This window comes from Rattus rattus, chromosome 5, assembly GCF_011064425.1.
Source record: "Rattus rattus isolate New Zealand chromosome 5, Rrattus_CSIRO_v1, whole genome shotgun sequence".
NCBI classification, from domain to species: Eukaryota; Metazoa; Chordata; class Mammalia; order Rodentia; family Muridae; genus Rattus; species Rattus rattus.
The window spans coordinates 150,913,642-150,941,220 of record NC_046158.1 but is presented as its reverse complement, the minus strand read 5'-3'; the positions used below and the strand labels follow the sequence as shown (position 1 = coordinate 150,941,220).

Below are 27,579 nucleotides of genomic sequence, written 5' to 3'. Positions count from 1 at the left end.
ACTGGCCTAGGACGGTGACAGCTGTTGAACATAGCTGAAACCTTAGGTGCGTCAGTTACCAATACAGCAAAAAAGACTAGGTTTTTTCAATCATTTTTATTAATTGGCTTTATAGGTTAAAGTGCATAGTAAAGACAAAAAAAGGAAATGCATACATAAGAAAGGGGCTTTCCTAAACAACATTAGAAAGGACCTGAGATGCCTAAGTCTGTTCTAAGAACATGGAAAGAGATGCAGATGCAGGCAGTGGGCCTGGAGTCAGCCTGCAGAAGCTGCTGGCATGCTAACCCTGCCCTGGCAGAGGCCGGGAGGGAGGGGCCTGGATAGACTCACAGGCGGTGCTGCTGACACTGAACCTGCACACAGCACCCCACAGAACCTCCCCTACAGACACACATACCCACCCCTGCTATTTGAGTGCAAGTTTCAGGAGGGTGCAGGGGTCACTCAGCTGTGTCTGCTATGAAGCCCCACCTCACTGGGGACAGTGACTATATAACTGGGAAGAGGAGAGTTGAAGTGTCTGTCACAGGTCTCCATCTCCAGGAGGGCAGGAGCCCGAGGAGTGGATGCCTGGGTGCTTGTGCTCCTTGAAGGTAAAGTGGTTCCTAAAGCTCTCTGGGCTGCACTTACTACAATGGAAGTTAGTAAGCAGGCCAGGGCCTGGACATGAGAAGCGGTGCCCCCTGGGCACGCGCAGAAGTGCTGACCATGCCAGGCCCCAATTTCCCTAACAACGGGTGGAGGCCAGTTGCTCCCAGGAGTCAGACTTGCTACAGTAGAGGAGCTGAGAATTGTGGGCTCTGCTCAGTGCTGGGGGTAAAGTGCTTACTCTAGCGCAGGGTACATCTAGAATCACATGTGGGCAAGCCCTAAAAGTGGATCCTTAAACAAGTGCGAAGACTAAGGACACTAATAAACTGGTTCCTCCACAGGGGAGCCAACACTGGCTCTGAGGTGGCAGGGCAAAAGGCTTGGGGTGCCATCTTCTACATCATCCTGTGGATCTCAAAGTTCATCAGGTTGTTGGCTGTGTCCGACCAGGCGGGGTGCTGGGCTCCATCCATCTCAGGGGCAAGGTGGTTGCTCCTCTCCAGAGTATGATTTTCACCACCAATCACCTCCTCGCACTCAGGACAGGTACTCCTCTCCATGGCTCCCCCACACTCAGTAATTACATAGATGTGGCCATTGGGGCACTTGAACCAATGGCCACGAGGAACACCCAAGGCAGTGACAATCTGCACACGTTCCTCCTCTGAGATGCCCAGGCCAGAGCAGGGAAGGGTGGTTTTCAGAGCATCCATCTTCTTCTGCACAAGTTGTTCATCTTCCTGGGTAAACTTACATGTTTTTTCGAGAATATTCCGGATGCTGGAGACCTCTTCTGCTATGCTACCTTTCACCTCTGTGATCTTGCAGCGCATCAGAAGGTTCACCAAATAGGTCAGCCTCTGGATTTCGCTCTGCAGGTCACTCAGCTCCTGACTGCTGAAGCCCAGTCGCCTCCTGGCCAGCCACTCGTGGACCTGTTCAAGGCGAGTCCTCACCTTCTGCCGTTCTAGTTGATGCACCTTCTCCAGGGACCCCTCCAGGTTGGCCAAGTGGTCATAGAAGCTGATAGAATTCTCCACAAGGCACAGGTCCTTCACTGACAGGTTTTTCTGGGTCAGCTTCTCTTGAAGTACTAGGAATTCTTCAGGCCGCAGCTGGTGGAAGAGGGTCTTGCTCTTCAGCAGGGCCTTAAGTCGCTCCTGGCTGGCTGCGATCTCTCCTGCAGAGCCCTGGATCTTTTCCTTGACGGTTTCTATCTCTTCCAGCCGCTGCTTGATGCTGGTCCCATACCTCAGGTTTTTGCGGATGGGCACCTGACAGATGGGGCAGACTTTCAGCTTGATGGCAACTTCATCATCCTTCTGCTCGTTCATGTAGCGATCCAGGGCTTGTACCTCAAAGATGTGGCTACAGTCTTCCAGCTGCACAAAGCGGGCATCAGGCTCATCCTCAAAGCCAAAAAAGATTTGGGTGACCTCATCCAGGTGGCAGACACGGCACTTCCTTGGACATGGCTCCCCACACAGACCAATGCAAGGGTGGCCGCAAGCCAGCAGCTTAGTACAAGGCACGTAGCATGGGGGCCGGTTGCAGGGCTCTGAGCAGAGTTTGGTGCATTGGTAGTGCTGGCAGCGCCAGGTGCAGGGCTCCACGCAGGGGCTGCACAGCTCCCCACACTTCTTCTTGCACTGGCTGTGGACACAGCGGTTCTGACATGTTCGCTGGCAGGGCGGGCACTCGCCCATGCAGGGCTCCTGGCACTTGTGTGAGCACACGAGCAGGCGCTTACATGCCTGTTGGCAGCGCTCATGGAAGCGCCCTTCAAAACAGCTGTGACAGGAGCCTGGGCAAGCATGGCCACAGTCTAGGGTAGTGTCACACTTGGTGGTACACTTGACTGGCAGCCCGTATTTTAGATCTTCCACGTGGCCACACTTCACCAGTTGACTGTGCCCACAGTTAAGTTTTACGGTGACCTTTTCTGGACATAGCCGCACACAATTCTCACCACAGAGGTGGCTGCATCTGTGGCCACATCTTAGTACCTTGGAGCAAGGCTCCTGGCAACAAAAATCTGACTCTGACACTGAACAAGGGACCATCTGTCTGTGGCCACACTTAAGGATGATTTTGGGCACTTTCACCTGACAAGGCTGACACTCTTGGAAGCAAACATTTGGGCACCGGTGCCCATCCTGGCAGATGACTTTCTGGCATGGCTTCATGCACTGGAACTCCTTGTGGGAGGAGTCATATGGGTGGCAGGCCCTTGTGCACACGTGCCCACAGGCCAAGCGGAACTCACAGGGCAGGCTGCAGCCTCCTTCTGGTACTTTCTGGAAGTCAGAAGCTTTGGATACAAGTGTGTGGGTCTCAGGGTGGTTCTGGCAGCAGAGGCGGAGGGATGGGCCTATTTGGTGGTTCTCTCGCAGGGTGTGGATGATCCTGCTCCACAAGGGCACCTTGGCCAGCATCTGCATGTTCCCAATGCAGTACATCCCCTTCTTGGCCCGGGACAAGGCTACACAGATGCGGTTGGGAATCTGGAGGAAGCCCACCTTGCCCTCTTGGTTGCTCCGAACTAATGAGAGGAGAATGATGTCATTCTCTTCCCCTTGGTACTTGTCCACTACATGGACCTTGATGCCAGCAAACGTCTTGACAGGCATGAGTTTGCGCAAACAGAAGAGCTGCCCAGTGTAGGTGGTGAGGATGGTGATCTGGGAGGGCAGGTACTCCTGGCACAGGAGGTACTGGCACAGCTCCACCACAAAGTGTGCCTCATGCTGGTTCTGGTGACTTTTGCCTTCTTGGATTTCCTGTTCAGGAAAGTTGTGCTCCACAAAGAAAAGGTTGGAGGAGACCCCCTGAAAAATAAGGCACAGCACATCAGACCCCCTCGTGCTTTCCTCTTCCTGTTAGCACTGGGGCAGAACCCAGAGCCTCATCCATGCTGTGTGCACCCGCTGCACCTCTGAGCCCCACCCCAGCCCTTGGCACTTCTGTTTCTCATCTCCTGGACGCTGGCCACTGACCCACAGGAAGAGCCTTTGCGCTTTCTGTGCCATCTCAGTTCACCTCTGCAAAGTGCTTTATCTTTGGCCATGGCACTGAGCTGGAAAATAATTAACCTGTCTTTGTTTTCCAAGTATTGGATCACCTGTCATGGCCAAGGGGACAGCAGTGCTGGTTGTCGAGGAAGCAGCAGGTGTCCGCAGCACTGTGGTGCTGACTGGTGCACACAGAGCCCTGCGCAGAGTCCGGCTCAGGGACAGGGCAGGAGCCATTGCTCTCTCCACTGTGGACTACAGCATCAGGATCTCTTGCTGACTGACTTGTTCAGGCCCACACAGATGCTAAGTGCCAAGACTGAGATTCAAGCCAGGTCGAGATCCACTGTCTCCACCCCATTCCCATTCCTCCTCCTAAGGCTTAGTAGTCCTGACTGGCTTTATTCCCATTTTCCTTTGTACAGCCTCTACTTCTGTTTTAATGTATATAACATATATGATATATATTATACATATATGAGTGCTCCGTCTGCATACAGAGCCTTTATGCCAGAAGGGGGCACCAGGTAGGGGCTCACCAGGCTGTGAGCCGCCTTGTGGCTGCTAGGAATTGAGCTCAAGACCTCTGAAAGAGCAGCCAGTGCTCTTAACCTCTGAGCCATCTCTCCAGCTCCCTCTATTTTTATTCTTAGTTATTATTTGTACGTATGTGTGTCCATATGTGGTTATGTTCATCTGAGTGTGGACCAGAAAATGCAGAGAGACCAAGAGAGAATCAGTGTTGGATATGGAACTGGAGTAAAGGCAGTTGGGGGACACAGTGTGGGTGCTAGAAGCTGAACTTGGGGCCTCTGCAAGAGCAATGCACTTTCTCTGAGACGTGGCTGTCTACTATGGAACTCTTGCTGTCCAGGAACGCGCTGTATAGACAAGGCTGGCCTCGAGCTCACAGAGCTCCACCTGTGTCTGCCTCCCGAGTGCTGGGCTGGCCAATGGTGTGCACCACCACGCGGGCTTCAGGACACTTCAGCGCTAAGCTAGCTCCCCAGCCCATCTACTACTTTCAGAGGCTTTTTTCCTCCTAAGGAAGGAAACCTCCTAGGCTGCTGACACCATCAGAGATGACCAGGTAGGTCAGACTGACCTTAATCTGCTCATACTTGAGAACAGAAGGATGGTTCTCCAGATCCTGGTAAATGTGGGGGGTCAAAAGGCGGGCGATCTCAGGACGCATGCGGTGCTGAAATGACAGGTGCCATTAGGAACAAGTACAAGACAAAGGGCCATTTGCTGGAGGCGATGGTACCAGCAGGAAACCTACAGAATTAACACTGTAATGGTTTCAGACAGTATTTCTGATTGGCTATTTAAGCAATAGCCAGCTCTATTGCTGGCAAGTGGCAGACACCCAGAAGCCTTCTCCTAGATGTTGGTAGCGACACAAGCCCAGTTTCTCACCTGGTAATTCAGACGGACGAAGGGGACGTTCACTTTTACCAGCCGTTCAAACAGGGACACTTCAAGGTTGAAGTTCTTGGCCAGATCATACACATTAGCGCTGGGGCGCAGCTGGGGAGAGAAAGAAGGCAGAACTCTCTGGTAGGCACACTGACTGCCCAGCATGTGTTTCAAGCACCTGTTGGAGGCGGTACTAGCCTAGGTGCTGACAGGTTCAGGACTAATAGTGCCAAGGATCATGAAGAACCCAAGATGACGTAACAGAGAGCTCTAGAGGGGAGAGTCTGGCTAGGCCTCTGCACAGGGACAGCTGAGTTGACAGCAGGATGGAGGAGGCTGCTGGTCATGCATTCATTTGCAATGCAAGCCATGAGAAGGGGCAGGAAGGACAGCAGTGAATGTAGGCCCTGAGCAAATGAGATGAGGCAGAGACAGAACAAAGCCCACTTCTGATTCTGAGATGGTCTTATGTAGCAGCTTCTAGGCTAGACATAGCTGTGCATGCCCCCATAAACCCACACTTGGGAAGTGGAGGCAAGGGTCAGTGGTATAAAGCCACTCTCAGCTACAAAGCGAGTTCAAGGCTAGCCTAGGCTACAAACGATCATCTCAATTGTTATCATCTTGATTTTTAACACCAAGAGTAGTGAGAAGCCCCTGAGGGCTGTAAGAGTGACTTGTATGGACTGAAGAGAGCACTGGCTGCTCTCCAGAGGTCCTGAGTTCAATTCCCAGCAACCACACTGTGGTCCTCTCTTTGGTGTGCCTGAAGATATATGTAAAATAAATAAGTAAATCTTCCTTAAAATACAGTGGCATGATCTCACTTACTGCGATTTTGAAGTTTTGGCTAATTTGGCTAACTGTGACTGGCTAATTTACTTTTTGTCTTTCTGTTTTTGAAGGCACAGTTTCTCTGTGTAGCTCTGGCTAACTTGAATCTTGCTCTGTAGACCAGGCTAGCTTCAAACTCAGACACTGCCTGCCTCTGCTTCCCAAGTGCTGGTATTAGAGGTGTGCACCACTAAGAGATGTCGTTTGTTGTTTTCTTTGTTTTTGTTTGTTTTTCTTTTAATTCACTTTGGCTCCTTTTCAGAGGACAAACTAAACAGTAGCAAAAATGAAAACAAAAGACATAAGGAACTTTCTATGCAATTGTTCATGGTGAGAGCTGGAGAGAGGGCTCCATGGTTAAGAATACTGGCTGCTCTGGCAGGGACCCAAGTTCAATTCTCAACACTCATGTATCAGCTCAAACCTATCTGTGACCCCAGTCTAAGGGGATCTGTGACCCCAGTCTAAGGGGATCTGTGACCCCAGTCTAAGGGGATCTGTGACCCCAGTCTAAGGGGATCTGTGACCCCGGTCTAAGGGGATCTGTGACCCCGGTCTAAGGGGATCTGTAACTGCAGTCTAAGGGGATCTGTAACCCCAGTCTAAGGGGATCTGTAACTGCAGTGTCTGTGACCCCAGTCTAAGGGGATCTGTGACCCCGGTCTAAGGGGATCTGTAACCCCAGTCTAAGGGGATCTGTAACCCCGGTCTAAGGGGATCTGTAACCCCAGGGGATCTGTAAGGGGATCTGTCTAAGGGGATCTGTGACCCCGGTCTAAGGGGATCTGTAACCCCGGTCTAAGGGGATCTGTGACCCCGGTCTAAGGGGATCTGTGACCCCAGTCTAAGGGGATCTGTGACCCCAGTCTAAGGGGATCTGTAACCCCGGTCTAAGGGGATCTGTAACCCCAGTCTAAGGGGATCTGTAACCCCAGTCTAAGGGGATCTGTAACTCCAGTCTAAGGGGATCTGTAACCCCAGTCTAAGGGGATCTGTAACCCCAGTCTAAGGGGATCTGTAACCCCAGTCTAAGGGGATCTGTAACCCCTAAGGGGTCTAAGGGGATCTGTAACTGCAGTCTAAGGGGATCTGTAACTGCAGTCTAAGGGGATCTGTAACCCCAGTAACTGCAGTCTAAGGGGATCTGTAACCCCAGTCTAAGGGGATCTGTGACCCCAGTCTAAGGGGATCTGTAACCCCAGTCTAAGGGGATCTGTAACTGCAGTCTAAGGGGATCTGTAACTGCAGTCTAAGGGGATCTATAACTGCAGTCTAAGGGGATCTGTAACACCAGTCTAAGGGGATCTGTAACCCCGGTCTAAGGGGATCTGTAACTGCAGTCTAAGGGGATCTGTCTAAGGGGATCTGTAACCCCAGTCTAAGGTGATCTGTTGCTCTCTTCTGGCCTTTGCAAGCACTGCAGGTGTGTGACACCGACATGCAGGTGTGTGACACCGACGCAGGCAAAACACCCATACATACAAAAACAGGACACCGTGTAGGTTAGCTTTGGGTTTCTTTCTTTACAGGTTCTTTGAACCAAGCAAGGTGCAGTTTTATAATCCCAGCAGTCTAAGGCAGGAGGATTATAAATTCGTGGCCAGGGGCTGGAGAGATGGCTCAGCGATTAAGAGCACTGACTGTTCTTCCAGAGGACCTGAGTTCAAATCCCAGCAACCACATGGTGGCTCGCAACCATCTGTAAAGAGATCTGATGTAAAGATCTTCTGGTGTGTCTGAAGACAGCTACAGTGTACTTAAAGATAATAAATAAATAAATCTTTAAAAAAAAATAAATTCGTGGCCAACCTGGTCTGTATGGTTGGGGGAACAGAGCTCAGGGAGGGTAGGGCAATGCCTGCCTAGCATGTGTGGCCCTGGGTGCAATTTCTAGTCATGAGGTTGCAAAGGAAAAGAACACGGTTTCAAGGAAGAGAGCAAGCACCAGTAAGCTTGAGGACTGTTAAGTAGAGAGGCCAGGGCTTCTATTTGTCCTGTCCCCCAAAGAACACCCCATCTCTTAAGAATTCTTGGGCTAGAGAGGTGGCTCAGCGGTTAAGAGCACTGACTGCTCTTCCGGAGGTCCTGAGTTCAAATCCCAGCAACCACATGGTGGCTCACAACCATCTGTAATGGGATCTGGTGCCCTCTTCTGGTGTGTCTGAAGACAGTGACAGTGTACTTACATATAATAAATAAATAAATCAATCTTAGAAAAAAAGAATTCTTATGTACCTGCTGGTGGTCCCCGATCAGAATAAGATGCTGGCAAGCTTTGCTTAGTGTGGCAATGGTGTGGGCCTCAAGAACCTCGGCAGCCTCTTCCACAATGACGATCCGAGGCTCCACCTGCTGCAGGATCTGGCGGTACTTGGCAGCACCTCAAATCAGGAAAGATGAGAGGGTCCTTTGAGCACAAGACCTGAAGGGCCAGTTCTTCTGTACCTTCCCTGGGCTGGTAAAAAACTAAGCCCTTCTGCTCATTGGAGCAGCCAGTGAATAAGAGGGTGGGCACTGAGAGGTGGGCACCAAGTGATCCTGAGCTGCAAGTCTGTTGGTTATGTTGGAGTTTTAAGCTCTGCACCAAGTAGGACAATGTCCCAAGATAAGCGCTGCTTGCAACAATAGCTCTCACCATATTTCTTCATCTGATGGGATAGGGCACCAGGGTAAACTTGGCTTCAACAAGTAAATCCCACCCACCTTCCTACCTGTGGTTGTCATGCCTACAACCTGGGCATCTTTGAGGATATGAAGGTCTTCCTGGAGTCTCAGCTCAGCCATTCTTTCTGCCCAAGTGCGGTACTGGCGTTCATAGCTGAGGATCTTCCGGCGAGTGTCCGATTGGTACATCTGCAGCCACAGTCTGGAGAATGGAGAACCAGGGAAAGGAAACCTTTCTCTGAGTAAATGATGTGCCAGCCAATTCCTGGAGTGAGCTATAAAACTCTACAGAGTTTACAGGCCACATAGGGAGATGAGAGGTCCAGAATTACAGGGACCGAGAGTTAAAAATGCCCCATAAAGGCTGTGCAGGGTCATCACGATGTAGGGAGAAGTGAGCACGGAGCATGGGACACACTCTGCTATGAAAGCCTCCAGTGTTGTCCTTCTCCTCACTTGAGCCATACGAGGTCCTGCCCAATTAGGAACTAGAAAGAACCTCTGTGGGAGATGACACAGACTGGCCAGGCTTAGGCCCCACACCCATACCTATAGAGCTGCCAGCGAGAGCTCAGGTCCAGCTGCCAGACATCCTGGATCGCACTGGCCTCAGCCTCGGTTATGGTGTTCAGTTTGCGAAGTTCAACCTTCACTCTCCTCTTCATTTTCTTTTTCTGGCTGCGCTGAGTCTGCAGACATAAATACCAGGCAAGAGACAGTGAGCAGAGGCCCCATCGCACAACAGAGGGATCGCCACCCCAGTGAACTCTGTCTCACTCTCCAAACAGCTACTCTATCATGGCAACTTGCACAAAGTTCTAGAGAACTGCCTGGATCCCAAATCTGACTGTCCTGACTGTCCTCAAGAGGTGTGACCTAGGGTGCTGGCTGCGGGCATGGCAATGTGAAGAGCCCCCGGAGGGACCTCCACTGGCCAGCAATGACAAGGTCTCAGATGTCATCATGACATTTTCTGACAGTGTGTTTGAACCATGCCCGTCCTTCCCTTTTGCTGCTACTCCTGTCCAGACTCACTTTGACAACCATTTCCTTCTAAAGTGGATGTGAACCAGCAAAATAGAGGACCCTGGGCTCCTGCTGAATGCTTTCTGGGCCATTGCCTAGGAGCTGGTGTTTGATACAGGGTCTGCCAAAGACCTGCTGCAATAGTCCTCACTCATAGTATCGTATCCCTTCTGGATCTGTCACTGAATGAGGCTACAAGATTTCATGAGGACTGGCATAAACTGATTTCACCACATTAAAGGCCCCTGAAAGAGTAAGAGTTGAAGTCAGTCTAAGGCAGTGGGAAAGTTCCACCGAAAACCTCCACGAACAAAGACCCCTCCCTTCCAGGGAGTAGTTAGTTCCTATGACACAACTACAAACCAAACTGTCAAACAGAGCTACCTGTGACTCCCAACCATCCCCCCTGGAAAGTCCAGAATGGTCCACTGATCACAAGTCAGCTTGGAGGTCACTTTGCCCCATCAATAATACCCTGCCTAGTTACCAACTGTTTGGATTCTGCCCCAATTGTTTGCAAGGTATATAACTCCCTGTCAGAATCTGCTCGGGGCCATCTCCCCTTGAAGTGGGAGGACCCCGACATGTCGGAATTAAATTCCTCTTACTATTGCATTGATCACCATCTCCATGAGTCTCATTCCAAAGGTCCTGGAAGAGGTTCAACTCGGACTCACACCCCAACACCAAGTGACACAACAGAGAAGCTCAATACACAGTTTTGAGAAATGGGTTCATTCCTTTGCCCCATACAATACCATTGACCTGAACCAGTAAGGCGCAAAGTCTAAGGTGAAACATTCCTGCAGCCAGGTTGTCCTTAAGAGACCTTCATTCTCCGTAAGGGATACAAATTGGTTTTTGGCTAGCAAGTCTCCGATTGATATAGTAACACATAGTAAATGCTTGACCAAAAGCATGGGAAAGGTTACGGGAGACTAAGTCACACTACCCTGGCTCTAAGACAGGCTTGATTCCAGGGTGACTGGAGGATGAAGTTTGCGACCTGTTTACTCCCTGTCCTCTATCTGCACCGGCTGCACACAGACACAAGGCTGATGATCTGCATGAGACAGCAAAGCACCACACTGTGATGTGGTACCCTGGCCCCTGCCTCTCAGCTAAGGTGCTCATTCCTGCCAGGACGCTCTGACCAACCATGGCTTTTCTACCCTCAGGTAATATGCATGATGCTACAGCAGCTGGCTGTGAGGAGGGAGTGATGTAACAGTAGTAACAGCAATGGCCAAACCCTCCAGAGCCTGCTTCCAATGCCCAATCCAAGTCTGCCTGGTAAGACTTAAGTCCTCTGCTCTATCCTACTGGGGCTTCCCTTCTTAGGGAAGGAGGCTGGTTTACCTCCCACTCTTCTGCAGCCTGTTCCGGTCCAGCCGTAGTCCCAGGCACATCCTGGTCCAGTCTCATGGCCAAAAGCATTTTAGCCAACTCCTGGTCTGCCCCGTTCTCTTCCTTCTTTCTTCTCCGGGGTCTCACCACCTCTTCCTCTTCAATCACTCGATCAGCTTGGATCAGGTCCGCTTCCTCCTCAATCTCAATTAGGGAACCCTCCTCTTCCCCTTCTTCCTCCTCCTCCCCTTCTGCCTGGGCTAAGAGAAGAAGCAGGAAGGAAAGGGACACCTGTAAGAGCTCACACACAGGACAAGCTTGTGCCACTAAGCAGTCCTGGGATGGAAGTGGGACGAATACAGGGACAGGGACTTAATGTTTTCTGTATGTGCATTTGTTACCTTTTATCAAGTTTTTTTTTTTTTTTGGTTCTTTTTTTTCGGAGCTGGGGACCGAACCCAGGGCCTTGCGCTTCCTAGGTAAGCGCTCTACCACTGAGCTAAATCCCCAGCCCCCCTTTTATCAAGTTTTAAAAATCATATAAGGGCTGGAGAGATGGCTCAGCGGTTAAGAGCACTGACTGCTCTTCCAGAGGTCCTGAGTTCAATTCCCAGCAACCACATGGTGGCTCACAACCATCTGTAATGGAATCTGATGCCCTCTTCTGGTGTGTCTGAAGATAGCTACAGTGTACTCATCTATAATAAATAAATAAATCTTTAAAAAAAAAAAAAATAAAGGTGTGCACTGTCAGATCCAGCCAAAAAAATGTTTTTTGTTTTCTGTTTTAAGAGAATTATTCTGCATAGTCTTGACTATCCTAGAACTTGCTCTATAGACCAGGCTGGCCCTTGAACTCACAGAGATCTGCCTACCTCTGCCTCTCAAGAATGCTGGGATTAAAGGTGTGCACTACCACCCAGCTATCCAAAGGTGCCTTTTAAAGAAAGTTTTAACTATATCAATTGGAAAAATGAGGGTAAATAAAATTTAAGTGTGAAATTTATTTTAAATGTTTATTCATTTAATGTATATGAGTGTATTGTAGCTGTCTTCAGATACACTAGAAGATAGTGGCATAGGGGCCCACTGTGAGCCACCATGTGATTAAACTCAGGACCTCTGGAAGAGCAGTCAGTGCTGTTAACTGCTGAGCCATCTCTCCAGCCCTATTTTTTATTTTTTAATGTGTCTTGCTTGCATGTATGTCTGTGCACCACAAGTATGCCTGACGTTGGTACAGGATTCCCTGGGCTAGACAGTTGTGAGCTGCTACGTGGGTGCTGGGAACTGAACCCTCTACGAGAGTAACCCATGATCATAACTGCTGAGTCATCTCTGTCGTCCCCCCACGCCCCCGTGAGGGTTTTGTTGTGTTTTGTTTTGTTTTTGTTGTGTGTGGCCTGGGCTAGCCTTTGATTTCTGAGGGCTGGGATTATAACTGTGCACAACCATATATTAAATTCTCTGGTTTCTTTTTCTTTCTTTTATTGTTTTATTTTTTTCTTGAAACAGGGTTACTCTGCATATCCCTGGTTGTCCTGGAACTCACTCTGAAGACCAGGTTGGCTTTGAACTCTGAACTTTGAAGATTTTCCTGCCTCTTCCTCCCGAGTGCTGGGATTAAAGGCGTGCACCACCACTGCCTGGCTTCTCCAGTTTTTGTTTGCTTTTGTTTTTAATTTATCTTTATTATTATCAGTGTATATGTGTGCATGTGTATGTTTGTGTGTGTGTGTGTGTGTGTGTGTGTTGTGTGTGTGTGTTTTCTTTTTTCTTTTTCTTTTTTTTTCGGAGCTGGGACCGAACCCAGGGCCTTGCGTTTGCTAGGCAAGGGCTCTACCACTGAGCTAAATCCCCAACCCCTGTGTGTGTGTTTTAAGACAAGTTCTCACACTGCCCAAGCTAGCTTTGCAGTTATAATAGAGTTGGGCTGTTTTCTTTTCTTTTTTTTTAAAGATTTATTTGACTTTATTTATATGAGTACACTGTAGCTGTCTTCAGACACACCAGAAGAGTGCATGGGGTCCCATTAGAGATGGTTGTGAGACATCATGTGTTTGCTGGGAATTGAACTCAGGACCTCTGGAAGATCAGTCAGTGCTCTTAACCTCTGAGCAATCTCTCCAGCCCGGGCTGTTTTCTCTTATTCTTTTATTTTCTCTCTTTTTCTTTTGAGACAGGGTCTCTCAACAGCCCTGGCTGTCCTGGAACTTACTATGTAGACCAGGATGGCTTTGAACAACAGAAATCCTTCTGCCTGTGTCTACCTAGTACTGGAATTAAAGATGTGTGTCACTATCCCTGGCTTGAAGTTATTATGTAGGTAAGGATGACCTTGAACTTCTGATCCTCCTGCCTGTACCTCCTGAATCCTGGACTTATAGGCATGTGCCTCCATGCCTGGTTTCAGGGTGCTAAGGATGGAACCTACCTATAGCTTTGTACATGCTAGGCAAGCAGTCAGCTGTAATGCTTTAGTTTCTAACAAGCACTTCCCACGTGTGTACTGTCTAATTTTACTCATCAGTCTGGGCCTTGCTCTCCTGTTAAGTCTTCTGCTGACTGACTCAGTCTGTCAAGTGTGGACACTGCATTTTGAGTGAGGTTGTTCTGGCTTTCACCATACTCCAGCTGACGGTGCCCTGGGTCACATGACCCTCTCACCTGTGTTCTCAGGCCCTGCTGGAGACACACTCTGAGTGAAGGAACCCACACCAAGCCCCAGCCATTCAACTATCATGGAATGTTTTGAGGGCTGCACACAGAGCCAGTCAGCATCCTGCAAAGGAAGAATTGTCAGGCATGAGAATTCTGGGACAACCAGAAAGAAGACAGTGTCTCTTCAAAGGATTTTAAAGTCTTTCCTGGGCTGGAGAGAGGGCTCAGAGGCTAAGAGCATTGACTGGTCTTCCATAGGTCCTGAGTTCAATTCCCAGCAACCACACGGTGGCTCACAACCATCTGTAACGGGATCTGATGCCCTCTTCTGGTATGCATGAATTCATGTAGGTAGAACACTAGATACACAGTGAATACATAAGTCTTTAAAAAAAGAAAGAAAAAAGGACGACATAAAATTCTTTCCTGAGGGTAACATCTCAAGAGTATGTTCTTGCTTAGTTTGTATGAAGCCCTGGGTTCTAACCCAAGCATAGAGAACCTAAACCTTAAACCTTACAGTTCAGAGGCTGCTGGTTCAAACCCGGCAGGTGGACCGCAGAGCCTCATTCCTGACCAGGGCTCTCAGCTGCTTATCACAAGAGGAAACTGGTCCCTACAACAGCACAGGTCTGCAAACAAGTAAGGCTCTGGACTGTGGCTTCTGCCAGAGCTGCCACCATGGGCTGAGCATCCTCGGGCAGCCCTACCTGCACGGGTCCATTCATGAGGCTTTCCCAGTGCTGGGGAGCGATGTACTTCTCCAGGTGCTGCTCCCGAAGGACACCATGCATGGTGCATTCCAGGGTCTGGGCCCCTACCTGAAGCTTTTGCTCTGACTCCTTCATCTCTGTCACAATCTGCCAAGAACAGAAAGACGCAATGAAGAAACATTCTCTCCTAAAGTCAGCCTCTGCCCTGAGAGAAAATAAAGTGGAGAAAGGAAAATCAAGGAGGAGGAATAAGTAAACAGACCAGCCAACAAACCTGTTTCTCAAGTACATTGTGGTCCTGGGGCCCAAGGACTAACGCTCAACAGCCTAGCCATTCAGTAAGCAGGGCGAGCAGAAGACAGGGGAGAGCAGGCCCAGGCTCTCTGGTCAGACTTCAAGCCTCACAGTCTCTTTTCTCTTTGATGATAAGATCAGAGAGATTGTTTTCTCCATGTGTTTAAGACACAGGTTCTTGCTACACTGTCCAGGCTGGTCCCAAAGTTCTAGTTTAACCAATCTCTCCTGCCTCAGTTTCCCTAATAGCTGAGAATAAAGGTCTGTGTCACTGTACCTCGTTGTGATTGTATTGGGCACCCTGCTCAGACAAACAGATACTTCCCAGCTGAGGCCTAAAGACACACACCTTTAGTCCCAGCACTCAGGAGCAGAGGTAGGCGGATCTCTGATTAGAGGTTAGCCTGGGTTACAAAGTGAATACTAGGACAACAGAGGGTACACAGAGAAAACTGGAAAAACCAAGATGCTTCCCAGTGAGTAGGCTAAGTGTTCTGGGTATATGGAGGAAGCAGACTGAAGGTCCTAGTAGGGGCAGGAGAGGAGCTTTCTCACCCTTTGTCTTGGGCACCAAATGATGGGCAGGATGAAATGCCAGAAGGACGCTGGGTCCTTCAGAGGGCTATGGAGCCTGCCGGGAAGCAGCCACTATGCTCCGTGGTCCCTCACCCTAATCCAGCTAATCCGGGACTATGACTCACATTCATATAGGCCCTTCGCAGGTGCATGGGCAGGGTGCGGCGGAATTCCCGCTTGTTCCTCAGCTCCCTCAGGGTGAACTGCTTCAGGATCTCACTGTTGCTCCTTCCACCCACTCGCACAATGCTGGTCTTCTGACACCCGTAGATGCCTGTAAAGTAGCGTGTGATATCTGAAGTGAGCATTGTGTGTGTAGGACCTTATCTCACCTGGTGTCTTAGGGGGCAAACTTGTGCTTCCGGGACATTCATTCCACTTGTGTAAGCTACAAAGACAATGTGGGCTGCTGTGCACGGAGTGCAGAGCTTAAGAGCAGGGCTGTGGACCTGGACAAACGGACAGAGGACTCTGGCTTTAACAATTAGTGTTGCACGGCATGAGCGAGCCAGTAAGGCACTGAGCTGGCCGCTCACTCTGTGTACAAGCTGGATGCAGGACTGTCGTCCTTGTGTGGTTACGGTCTGGATAAGCAAAGAGTCCATTTCTGCAGCACAGAGCGGCAAGCAGTGAGCACACGTGACCCGCTCCACACGTGTAATGGCTGCTTCTAAGCTGGAGACAGCTTCTGACTTGCTCTCCTGTCTCACACTCTGGCTCTTTAAACCACTTCCTCCAGCAGCCATAGCTCTAATACTGAAGGACCTGCTGCTGCAGTAAATGCACGGACAGGACCTGAGCTGGCCGCTGCGTGGGGTCCACAGGGGCTTACGCAGGGGCTTACGCAGAGAAATGCAGAGAACATTTCAACTAAAGGAGAGCAAACTTATTTACTCACTGGGCCAAACTGTATTAAACATATTTTATCTTTCTATGTATATGACTGTGTCAACAGGAGTCCATGGGGCCAGAAGAGGGGGTCTGATCCCCTGGAGTTGGTGTTATAGGCAGATTGAAAATGTGTTCAACATGGGTGCTGGGAACTGAACTCAGGTCCTGTGGAAGAGCACCAGGCACTCTCAGCCACTCAGTCACCTCTTCAGCCTCTAATGAGTATTTTGTGTATGTGATCAATATGTTGTGAAAAGTCAGTAAGAACGTTTCCAGCCCTTAATGTTTATAGTTCACAGCCCAGCACAGACCAAAATCAGCCAACCATGGGGCTGCAGAGACAGCTCAACAGTTATGGTCACTGGCTGCTCCTCCAGAGGACCTGGGTTTGACTTCCAGCACCACACGACCATACATAACTTCAGTTCCAGGGGGTCGGACACCCTCTTCCTGTCTCTGACAGCACTATGCATGCATGTGGTACACACATACATGCAGGCAAACAGCCAAGTTTCAGGTTAATATTTCATACATTAAATATTTAATATGTCATATATAAAACACAAAATAAATTAATCTCCAAATTTGTTTTTAAAAAATACAAAAAGGAAAAGAAAAAGAAAAGAAAATGAAAGGCTGGAGAGATGGCTCAGCGGTTAAGAGCACTGACTGCTCTTCCAGAGGTCCTGAGTTCAATTCCCAGCAACCACATGGTGGCTCACAACCATCAGTGATGGGATTTTTTAAAAGATTTATTTATTTGTTACATATGAAGGAGACAGGGCCCAGGGACTGGGAAGCAGAAACACAGATGCAGAGGAGAGCAGATCAGCCAGCCCTGCTGTCGGGGTGAGGGCTGTGCACACAGATGAGAAAGCTACAGAGGTTGCAGACATTCGTGTGTGCGTGTGTGCGTGCATACGCGCGCGCACCTGAGGTTGGAGCCCAGGGCCTTGTGTCACTGAGGAAGTACTCCACCACTGAGCTAGTCTCCAACCCCAATAGAAAACGATTTTGTCAAAAGACATTCATTACCTTCTAGAAACTGGTCCAAAGCATGATTAGTATAACATACGACCAAGATGGGAAACTTCTGGGCACTGATTTGCCAAACAGACATATTGGTCAGAAGGGCCTGAACAATTTTTAGACCCACATAAGTCTTGCCTAGAAAATAGGGAAAAGACAAGTTACAGAATGTACGCTTGTGTCAGTTTAACATCTCACTCCCTAACTTAAATGGTAAACAAGTGTGTAGTTCAAGTCTTAATAAACATATTTATCTGAAGTTTTCCTACAGAGAGAAAACACAGACACCGGATTTCAAATACCAGTCCACTATCTGCTTAAAAACATTATCATTAGCCAGATGTGGTAGCACATAACCTGTAATCTCAGTGCTTGAAAGGCAGAGACAGGAGGATTGCTGTGAATTGAAGCTAGCCTGGACTACATAGTGAGCCTGTCTTATAAAACAGAAGTATTCATCCTTCTTCCTTGAGAATACTTTAGAAGACAAAGAGGCTTTTATAATCTCCAGATCACGCCTTCTCCTGTCCACATCCTCCTTACAAAAGCTGCTGACTCCTGTCTGCGCTGGATACATCACTTACGAGATGGGGACTGTGGCTACTACCTATTGTCTGCCTTAGTGGACCAAGACTCTGCCTCCCTGTCATTGAGGATGCTGGCATCAGAGCCCACACTTTGTAAGAGGGGTAATAAATGGGTCAGAGCGACTACTAATTCCTGTGGAGAGAATGTGGGTGCTGCCCAGGATAGGCCTCAACTCCTCCTGTCTCAGTCTCCCAAGCAGCTGGAGTAGAATAGGTATATATTGGTATGTTTTTAAAAGTCTATTTGTGGGGGCTGGAGAGATGGCTCAGCGGTTAAGAGCACTGACTTCCACCTCTTCCGGAGGTCCTGAGTTCAAATCCCAGCAACCTCAGGTGGCTCACAACCATGTCCTCTACTGGTGTGTCTGAAGACAGTGACAGTGTACTTATATATGATAAATAAATAAATCTTAAAAAAAAAAAAAGGAAGGGACTGGGGGGTAGCAGGAGGGAAGCAGTGACTTTTAAAAATGTGAGCTATTTCTTTTCTTTTCTTTTTTTTTTTTTTTAAAGACTTATTTCTTTATTTTATGGATATGAGTACACTGTAGCTGTCTTCAGACACACCAGAAGAGGGCATCAGATCCCATTACAGATGGTTGTGAGCCACCATGTGGTTGCTGGGAACTGAACTCAGGACCTCTGGAAGAGCAGTCTCTCCGGCCCCGAGTTCTTATTTCTTAAAAAGATAATACTGAAGTTAGTGAGCCAGAAACCTCACATCTCAAATGAGCAAAACCCAGTGTCAGGTGGCTTGGCCTGAAGTCTGCCTCACCCAGACCCCGGACTGGCCCCCCGTCCTCCTCGACTCTGCTCATGCCTCCATCACAGCAGCCCTTCTTATCAGAAAGAGATTTTCTTTTTTTTTTTTTTTTTTTTTTTTCAGAGCTGGGGACCAAACCCAGGGCCTTGCGCTTGCTAGGCAATTGCTCTACCCCTGAGCCAAATCCCCAACCCCGAAAGAAATGGTGGGGCTGAGTGGTTCTCAACCTTCCTTATGCTGAGATCTTTTTTTTTTTTTTTTTTTTTTTTGGTTCTCTTTTTTCGGAGCTGGGGACCAACCCAGGGCCTTGCGCTTCCCTAGGCAAGCGCTCTACCACTGAGCTAAATCCCCAGCCCCAGAAAGAGATTTTCTATTCTGCTCCTGTCTGTGGGTTTTTGGGGGGCCGAGGTAGAGATGTAGTTGCAGGCTGGTCTTGAACAACAACAGAAAAAAAAAAATCCCCATCTTCTTGTTTCCACTTCCCATGCCAGCAAAACGTTTTGCTCTTTAAAGATCTCCCTGTGCAGCTTGGCTGTCAGGGGGCTCACTCTGCAGACAAGGTTCACAGAGATCAAACTCCGAGAGACCCACTGGTCTCTGCCTCTTGAGTACTAGGACTGAAAGTGTGAGGCATCAGGCCTGGCTCAATTCTAAAAACAAAAATCATGACTTGCCCTCACTTACCAGACTCTGCAGACCTGCTTTGCCTCCTTGCCTGACTGGGCACTGCTTTGGGGAGTGACTTTAGCAGTCTCTGCAGAGCTGCTTGCACATGCGGAAACTCAAAGCGCAGACAAGCTCAGCTATGTCTTGAAATACAAAGGTACCCGCAGTGCAGGGATAAACACCGTCAGACGGAGCCCAAGGAACCACAGCTACTGCTCCAGAGTAGGGTCAGAGTGCCTGTGGGGGTCCTGTGAGCAGCAGAGAGAGGAGCCAGGCCGCTCCAGCTCCATCCAGGCTGCCCATACTCAAGTCCCAGGTCTGCTCACTGTGTGAGCTTCAAAGCATCTCACAGCTCTTAAGTGAGAGGAAGTTTACCCTTTCTTTGACTTAGCTTTTCCATCTGCAAGAAGATTTTCCTTACCAATAAGGGTTATTGTCACGACACAGTGACCAGGCACATGTAAAGCAAGGCGAATGGTGCTTGGTATGTCTACTATAATTATATACTTGACGGTACTTAGTTTAAGAGAGCACAAAGCCAACAAAGCTTTGGAAGAGAAGATGCACCTCTCTTACCCCAGCAGTCCTCTTGTGAACTTGAGATTCTGATCCATCTGTACTTGCCTATGGTCCCCACTGGGAATTACTGTAAGTGGCTAGGCCACAAGCGAGAGTCATTGCATTTCAGGGAAATATTTCTAAACGAGGCATGCCAGACACCTGGAGCAAAATCTCCCTGTGTGACGTTGCTGGCTGGGAGACATTCTCTTACCTGTTCCCGGAGGTCCTTGGATGATAGCCAGCTCCCTTGTGAGGGCGAATTGCAAGGCTTTCATCTGGGAGTCATCCAGATTCAGGGCTTCTTTGACTGGCCACTGGCTAAAGTCTAAGACATTAATCTTAGAACGTCTCAAGACCTCAGCCCCTCTCAGAGACTTCCTAATGGCTGAAGGATTCTCAATTAGGGGGGTGAAATCGTATTTGCCACCCATTAGCAAGTACCTTGGTTCCCTCACATAGGAGTCACACTCCACAATGTTCCTCTGGAAGGGGACATCTTCCTCCTGGACCTCTTGTAGTCCTTCCAGGACATGCCGGTAAGCCTCAAAGTAGGCTGTTGTCTCTACCATGAGGAAAGAGTCAGAGGGCTGGACATCTGCAAGCAGCTGCTGGCTCTGCTCGTTGAAGCACAGCTGGACAATTCCTTGGCAGAGATCTTCGTGCTCTCGGTTTGAAACGGTGGCAAAAAGAAACGTCTCAAAGTTGTCCTTGGACATGCACACTAATGACCCATACAGTAGTCGCTTGGAATTCTGCCAGCGAACAAACTTCAGGGGCTTTGTGTCAAACTGCACTTTGTACACGATGCCTGATGCTGAGCACATGGGGGTGATAATCCTGGCATCAAAGTAGATTCGGATGTCATCGAACTTCCTCTTCCTCAGACACTGGTCCTCAAAGCTCTGTAGAAGCTTCAAAATGCCTTCCCGAAGGGGCCTAACAAAATCCTCTCGCAGGAGGCGGAAGTGAGTGTCGAGGTAGACAGCGGTGCTCTCGTATTTCCCGGAAATGATGTTGGGGCGAAGGAAGGGCCTTTCATCCAAGTGCACCTCATTGTAGGAGGGGTAGATGGGCATGGCCCGGTAGCTCTCAACCTCGCCTTCTACCTCCGCCTGCACTAGCGTGTAGGTGTCCACTCTCAGAGTGCCCTCGCGCCTCTTTTCCTGCAGGTGTTTAATGATGGCCTGCACCTTTTCCAGATTCTTCTCCGTCTCCTCTTCTATGTCAACCCCAGAGGCTCTCAAAGCATTAAGAGAGGTTGGCAGTAGAGAGATGAGCATGGAGGTTTCCTGCACAGAGCTGGCAGGGAAGACACTGACGAGGTCCTGGAGGAGGGAGATGATATTGCTTATGTGTTCTGGGTACTGGTTCCGAATGTCAGGGTCAGGCTCAGTGATCATTCCCACCACATAAGCTGGCAGGCAGACTCTGAGGAACTTGGAGTTGTTCAGGATACCCAGCACATGCAGGATGCTCTGACGGTCTATCCTGGAGCTGCAAGCCTTCCGGAGAACTTGGCAGATCAGCTGAAGGAAGCTGGGCTTCATGGAAGAATGAGAAAGCAGCTCCTTGAGCCCTAGGCTTGTGGCAAGCGTGATGGCCACCTCAGAGGGCTCTTTCTGCAGGAGGCTCTCCAGGAACTTGTAGCCCAGTCTTTTTGTGTGCTGTGGCTGCTCTGCTGGCTTCTGGAGTGGGGTGTGCCACTGCTGGAAACTGTCACTGGACCATGGTGGTCTGTGGTTCCTACCCTCCTGGTCGTCATTTCTCCTCCTGGTGTCATTCTGGCTTTGTCTCTGGTCTCTAGCTTCATCACTGGTATGCCCTTCATGGTTTCTTCTTCCCTGATGTGGGTTCCTGCCCATAGCCCTAAATCTCTCCTCCCTCTGTCGGAAAGGAGCAGCATGGTTGCTGGCCCTAGGATGCCTTCCAGCGTGGTTGGTGGCTGCTGGGTTACTGGCTTGATTTCTAGCTCTTGGTGGTACTTCTCCATCTATAGGACCTAAACACAATGGGAATATTGGGTGAGCACAGAGTCAAGGAGTAATGATGTCCGATGAGACAACAATGAACACGCTTTCATCTTCCACAACAAACAAGCAGCTCGGACTTTGCTTAGAGATTAAAGTTTCTTGCCAAGGGTTGAGAGGGTGATAGCTTAGCAGTTAAGAAGACACACTGTTCTTTCGGAGATTAGTTCCCAGCACCCACACTAGACAGTACAAAACTACTCTGACTTCAGCTCCATGGGGATCAATGCCTTTGGCTTCTGCAAGCACATGCACACACGTGCCCCTAACACAGAGAGTTAAAAATTCCTGAGTTTTATTTTTTCAGAACAGTCTGACTGTGTAGACCTGGCTGTCCTGGAACTCACTCTGTAGACCAGGCTGGCCTTGAACTCACAGAGAACCACCTGCCTCTGCCTCCCCAGTGCTGGGATTAAAGGTGTGTACCACACTCAGATTATTAATTTTTTAAAAGTTTCTTATCAAATTATATAATAAATAAAATATAGAGCGACAGAGTCAGTCAGGTGTGGTGGTTCCTATCTGTTATCCTCAGAGACTGAAGCAGATCATTCAAGGCCAACTTGGATAGCATCCCCTCTTAGAAGCTAGCTTGAGTTTCATGGCAAGAGCTAGTGTGTGTGTGTGTGTGTGTGTGTGTGTGTGTGAGAGAGAGAGAGAGAGAGAGAGAGAGAGAGAGAGAGAGAGAGAGAGAGAGATGGCTGTGGGACCTAGGCAGAGAGAGAGAGAGAATCGTGAGCAGGGTGTGGTACCTAGGCAGTGGTAGTATACTTGTCTTGAACACATGAGGCCCTGGGTTCTATCCTAATACCACAAGGAAAAATGATTACTATTGCCGTATAGATCATGAAGAGACTGTTCCTGAAAGATTCAAAAGAAAAACTGAATGTGCACCTGATGAGCACCTGGTACGTGTTGGAGAATGTTATTTTATTTCTTGCTGGTGCCTAACTTTCAGACGGTTCTAGTTTCTGACCAGCACAAAAAGTCAGAACACAAGAGTCAGCAGTGAGGCTTGATCACTTCCTCACTGTGGAGCAGTTTCTTGGCTTCTAAGTGTTTGGCTGTTATAGATAAAATGTTTATAAAATGTCAGGTAAACACTGCCAATGTATGTCTCAATGTTTCATGTAGACTTAATCAGAGGAAATTTATTTTAACCCACATAAAAATTATAGAGTGCTTGGAGCTATTCTTGGGTCTACCTTGTGATTATGCATCTCCTCTGCTACGCAACTCTCATTTGCTACAAGGCCAAGTGGAATAAAACACGAAGGAAACACTACCTGACTTTTGCCCTGCAACAGGAAATGAAGTGTGAATGGGAAAGAGGAAGGCAGTGCCTCCCCCTTCCAAGATGTTTTTTATTTTTGTGGCTAATCCGCAGACTGTGGAAGAGAAGGCAGCATGAACTCCAGTTTCCTTATCGGAAAATGAAAACTGAAACCTGAAACTCGAACTGAACTTTCATTCAGGAAACTGAAAATCGAAACCAGTCATTTCCCAGCTCCCCCAACCCCCACACTCACAAGGGAGCAGCACCCTGTGCAGGCTCCCTCAGACCCTTTCCTCTCCTCTACAAAGACTCTAGAGCTGACCTCAGCAGAGTGGTGTGATTTGCAAAACACAGGTTGCTCACAACCTGACAGTAGAAGTTAGGAAAGCTACAAATATATGTAATACTTAAGATTTCAGCTGCCGGCCTCGCCAGGCAGTGGTGACACTTAAGAGGCAGGGGCAGAAGCAAGCAGATCTCTCTGAGTTCAAGGCCAGCCTAGTCTACAGAGTGAATTCCAGGACAGCAAGGATGACTCACAGAGAAACCTTGTCAATGAAAATACCACTTAAATGGCTTTTTGGTTATTTTGTTTGTTTGATACAGGGTCTCACTGTGTAATCCTGGTTGGCCTGCAATTCACTACACTACACTGACTTAAAACACAGAAATTTGTTTACCTCTACCTTTCTGCTGCTGGGATTATAGAAGTGTGCCACCTACTAGTCCTTTTTTTTTTTTAATTGGAAACAGGCTCTAATCCTGTAACCCAATTTGACCTCTAATTTTTAAAAAAATTATTATTATTACTATTATTGTTGTTGTTGTTGTTGTTTTATATATACGAATGTTTTGACCACATATGTCTATGCATGTGCATTAATTTTCATAAAATGTTAACGTCTTAGATTTGATTAACTTAAGAAATTAGAGCATTACATTTTACTAAGTTGTCAATGAATTAAAAAAAATTTCAAGGTCAGTGAGATGTCTTAGTGATGAGGGCACTTGCTTCCCACCCTGAAAATCCTGAGTTCTGTCACACACACACACACACACACACACACACACACACACACACACACACACACACACACACACCATTAAACACTAATGTTACTGGATGTCTTTTGAATTTCCTAATGATGCTACTAGAGATTAGAAGCAGCTTGTATTGGACAGCCCTGCTGCAAACCACCAGTCAGTTTGTTTCTCCTACCCCACCACTTGTGGCAGGAACCAAACAAGAGCCTTGCACAAGGCTAGTGCCCTGCTGCTGAGCCGCACGGTGTCTAAGCCCTGGTTTCTAAGACGCGGTTTTGCTATGGGACCTTAATCTCACTGTTCAGCTGGCCTCAATTTCTCAACTCTCTTCTCTCTGCTGGAGTGACAGGCCTATCATTCCACCACAGTACCATTTGCAGCTCTCCTAGGGAGACCAGGCTAGCCTCAAACTTAGGTCTGCCTGCCTCTGCCTCCCAAGTGCTGGGATTAGAGGGTGTGCTGCGGCCGCCACCGCCACCACCACCACCACCACCACCACCACCACCACCACCACCACCACCACCACCCACCACCACCACCACCACCACCACCACCACCGCCATGAAAAAGAATTCCTTATTAATTGAGACACAGGTCATCTCAGGTGGGCCTCTCCTCACTGGGTAGAAACCCTGCTTACCTCTGTGGTTGGTAGGGGGATTCCTGGGTGTGGCCTCCAGATGAGGTCTTCTGTCTTCCATGTCTGAGTCTCAGGAGTTCTGCCGCATTCGTTACCTGTAACCGCACAGTCTGAGAGTCAAGTACAGCTAATACCCAAACACCACGAAGCCAGCCCTTCTGCCTTTATGTTAATGATTTATTAACAAAGGGTAACATGCAGATTCTAATCATGGGGCACAAGCACTCAACCTTGCAGATTCCCAGTCATGACGCAAACTCTAAACTTGAGCTCACAATTTAGGCGATTCCAAGGGACCCAATCCTGGCCTCCTTCACTTGCTTGGGAGCAGACGAGTGTGTCATCAACTCCCAAAATACTGTTTGGTTTGCCTTCAGCCAGGATATTTAATCCTCTGCGTAGGTTTCGTTTCCTTTCTTACAAAATGATTGCTGGGGCAAAAGGAATACAAGTGTGGGGGTTGGGGATTTGGCTCAGTGGTAGAGCGCTTGCCTAGCAAGCGCAAGGCTGTGGGTTCGGTCCCCAGCTCCAAAAAAAAAAAAAAAAAAAAAGGAATACAAGTGTGCCAATCCAAAACCACACCAGCCAGCTGCAGGGTGCATGCCCCGAATCTCACTCAGCAACTGGGAGGTGGAGGCAGTGGAGGCAGATGGATGGGGTAGTAAAGAGTACTGGGGGAGGGGGGGCTGGAGAGATGGCTCAGTGGTTAAGAGCACTGACTGCCCTTCCAGAGGTCCTGAGTTCAAATCCCACCAACCACATGGTGGCTCACAACCATCTGTAATGGGATCTGATGCCCTCTTCTGGTGTGTGTGAAGACAACTACAGTGTATTCATATACATAAAGTAAATAAATATTCTTTAAAAAAAAGAGCACTTGGGAAAGTAGAAGCAGGAAGATCAGAAACTCGAAGACAGCCTCCACTGAGCCTGAGGCCAACATGGACTCTATGAGACCCCGCTTCAATAAGCACACACACAAGGGCTCAGGGCCTTACTGGGCATTTTCATGACATGGCAGTCGACAGGTTCCTGCTCCCTCCCACTAGAGAATAAGTGAGCTCTTAGCATTCTTTCTTTTTTTTTTTTTTTTTTTTTGGTTCTTTTTTTTTGGAGCTGGGGACCCAACCCAGGGCCTTGCGCTTCCTAGGTGGCGCTCTACCACTGAGCTAAATCCCCAGCCCCAGCTCTTAGCATTCTTGTTGCCTTTCTTCTGTCTTGACAATTTCTGATGCTGGGTGAAGAGGAAGCCCCTTCAGGGAACTTCTCAATATAACTCATCCTGTGGATGCAGGGGGGTGGGGTGGTGGTGACTCAGTTCTCAGCAATAGGGTTGAGACTGTCCTCACAGTTTTAAAATATTCATAGTTGGAAACTGTGAATAGATTTGGCATTGTATGAGAGGTGGCTTTTATTCTTATCAGAAAAAAAAAAAAAGAGTCCCTTCTCTTCCCACTGGGAATATTTTTGTGGTGTCTTTTCTCCTCATCTTACCAAACCCTGTTCTCATGATGCAGGCTCAATGGCTAGTGTTTGTTTTAATTTTTTTCCCCCTGAGAAAATCCCTTCTCCCTCATTTTGGAAAATACTAAAATAGAATGCCAGCAGTGAAAGTGTAAAAGGAAATGGAAGAAAATAGTGCTAGAAAAGACAAGGAAAGAGGGGGGAGCAGGCAGGGGAGTGGGCGCTTTTTGCTTAGGGTTTTGAGGGAACCAAGGCAAGAGAGCAGCAGATTAGCAAGGGTTAAGCTGTTGCATGGATAACAAGTAAAGAACTCTAATTACAGGGTAAGAAGAAAGAAGATGGAGCAAGAAGTGGCAGCTGGGTTGCAGAGTAAGTTTCAAGTTCTGAAAGAAGTCTCCACACCTCGCATCCCTCAGAGAAACACTGTAAGGTTAACAGAAGCAGGAGAGATCTGGGGGGAACTTAGAGGTCGGCAGAGCTTAGGGATAGGAGCCCAGGGTGGCTGTGGGAGAAGTGGGGACAGAGATAGGGTTGAGAAATGAAGAGAGTGGGGCTCCGGCGGCTGGGATCAGAGGCAGGACAGGTGTTGTGGGTACGCGTGGAGAACTATCATCTATGATGAGCCCAGGGGATGCTAGAGGCGCTCCCAGGAGTGACTGGGTGCTGAGATGAAGGGCTCCTGGGGGAGGGGGGTGATCAGGGTGGTGACAGGTGAACTGAAGAGAGGCAAAGCAGGGTAATGGCAGTACTAGAGGCTCAGGAGGTGCTGGGTGCTGGGGGAGGAGACACCGACTCTGGAGGTGATGGGGGATGCTAAGGAGAAGAGACAGGAACTCTGGGGAGTGATGGTGAGGATGATGGGAAGGAACAGGGATTTAGGGGTGAAGGGGATGCTGAGGAGAGTAAACAGGGACTGGGGAATGGGGCTGCTAACCACGTAGACTTTACTCCGGGAACGATTGGGGGCTGAGGGTAGAGGTGGGAGGACAGGACTCTGGGGGTGGTAAGAAAAAGATCCTGGGGTGACGGGAGATCTCCAGATACTCCGGGGCTATAGGGGAACTGAGGAAAGGGAACAGGGGCTCCGGGGGCTATAGAATTGAGGGAAGGGGACAGGGACTCCGGGGCTATAGGAGAACTAAGGGAAGGGGACAGGGACTCTGGAGACTACAGGAGAACTGAGGGAAGGGGACAGGGACTCCAGGGGTGGTAGGGGCGCTGAGTGGAACAGACAGGGACTCCAAGGCTAACCTGACACCCGGCCCGAGACAGAGCGGGGCGCCGGCGGTCGCAGCGCCGCAGAAGCAGGTGCGAGATAGGGCGGAGGCCACTCACCGGCTCGGGTGCGTCCTCGGCAGGGCTAGAGCTCAGCTCTGGCCCTGGCAGGTCGCGGCCCCGCCCGGCACCGCGAACTTTCGGTTTCCAGTCCCCGCAGCCCCTGGGCGGGGCGAGTAGCCGGGTGGGCGGCCCGGAGGAAGAGGAGGCCGCGCAG

The 27,579-nt window shown here is 49.0% G+C and overlaps 1 protein-coding gene across 2 annotated transcripts; it reads right to left on the bottom strand.

Annotated features, from left to right (window-relative positions):
* Positions 1 to 77: 77 nt before the first annotated feature.
* Positions 78 to 27,541, bottom strand: Znfx1 (zinc finger NFX1-type containing 1). 2 transcript variants are annotated; one of them, XM_032904762.1, is made up of 14 exons: positions 27,423 to 27,541; positions 24,624 to 24,718; positions 19,848 to 21,635; positions 17,066 to 17,197; positions 15,265 to 15,413; positions 14,267 to 14,416; positions 13,563 to 13,677; positions 10,908 to 11,155; positions 9,072 to 9,211; positions 8,570 to 8,724; positions 8,094 to 8,239; positions 5,025 to 5,135; positions 4,711 to 4,806; positions 78 to 3,422 (listed from the first exon to the last, which is right to left on the bottom strand). In XM_032904762.1, exons 2-14 carry the CDS (start codon positions 24,682 to 24,684, stop codon positions 990 to 992), a joined length of 5,724 nt encoding a protein of 1,907 aa, XP_032760653.1. In that variant the 5' UTR covers positions 24,685 to 24,718; positions 27,423 to 27,541; the 3' UTR covers positions 78 to 989. The 2 variants fall into 2 exon arrangements, with proteins under 2 accessions (XP_032760653.1, XP_032760654.1); XM_032904763.1 differs by having other exon boundaries at positions 27,339 to 27,424.
* Between the last annotated feature and the right edge of the window lie 38 nt (positions 27,542 to 27,579).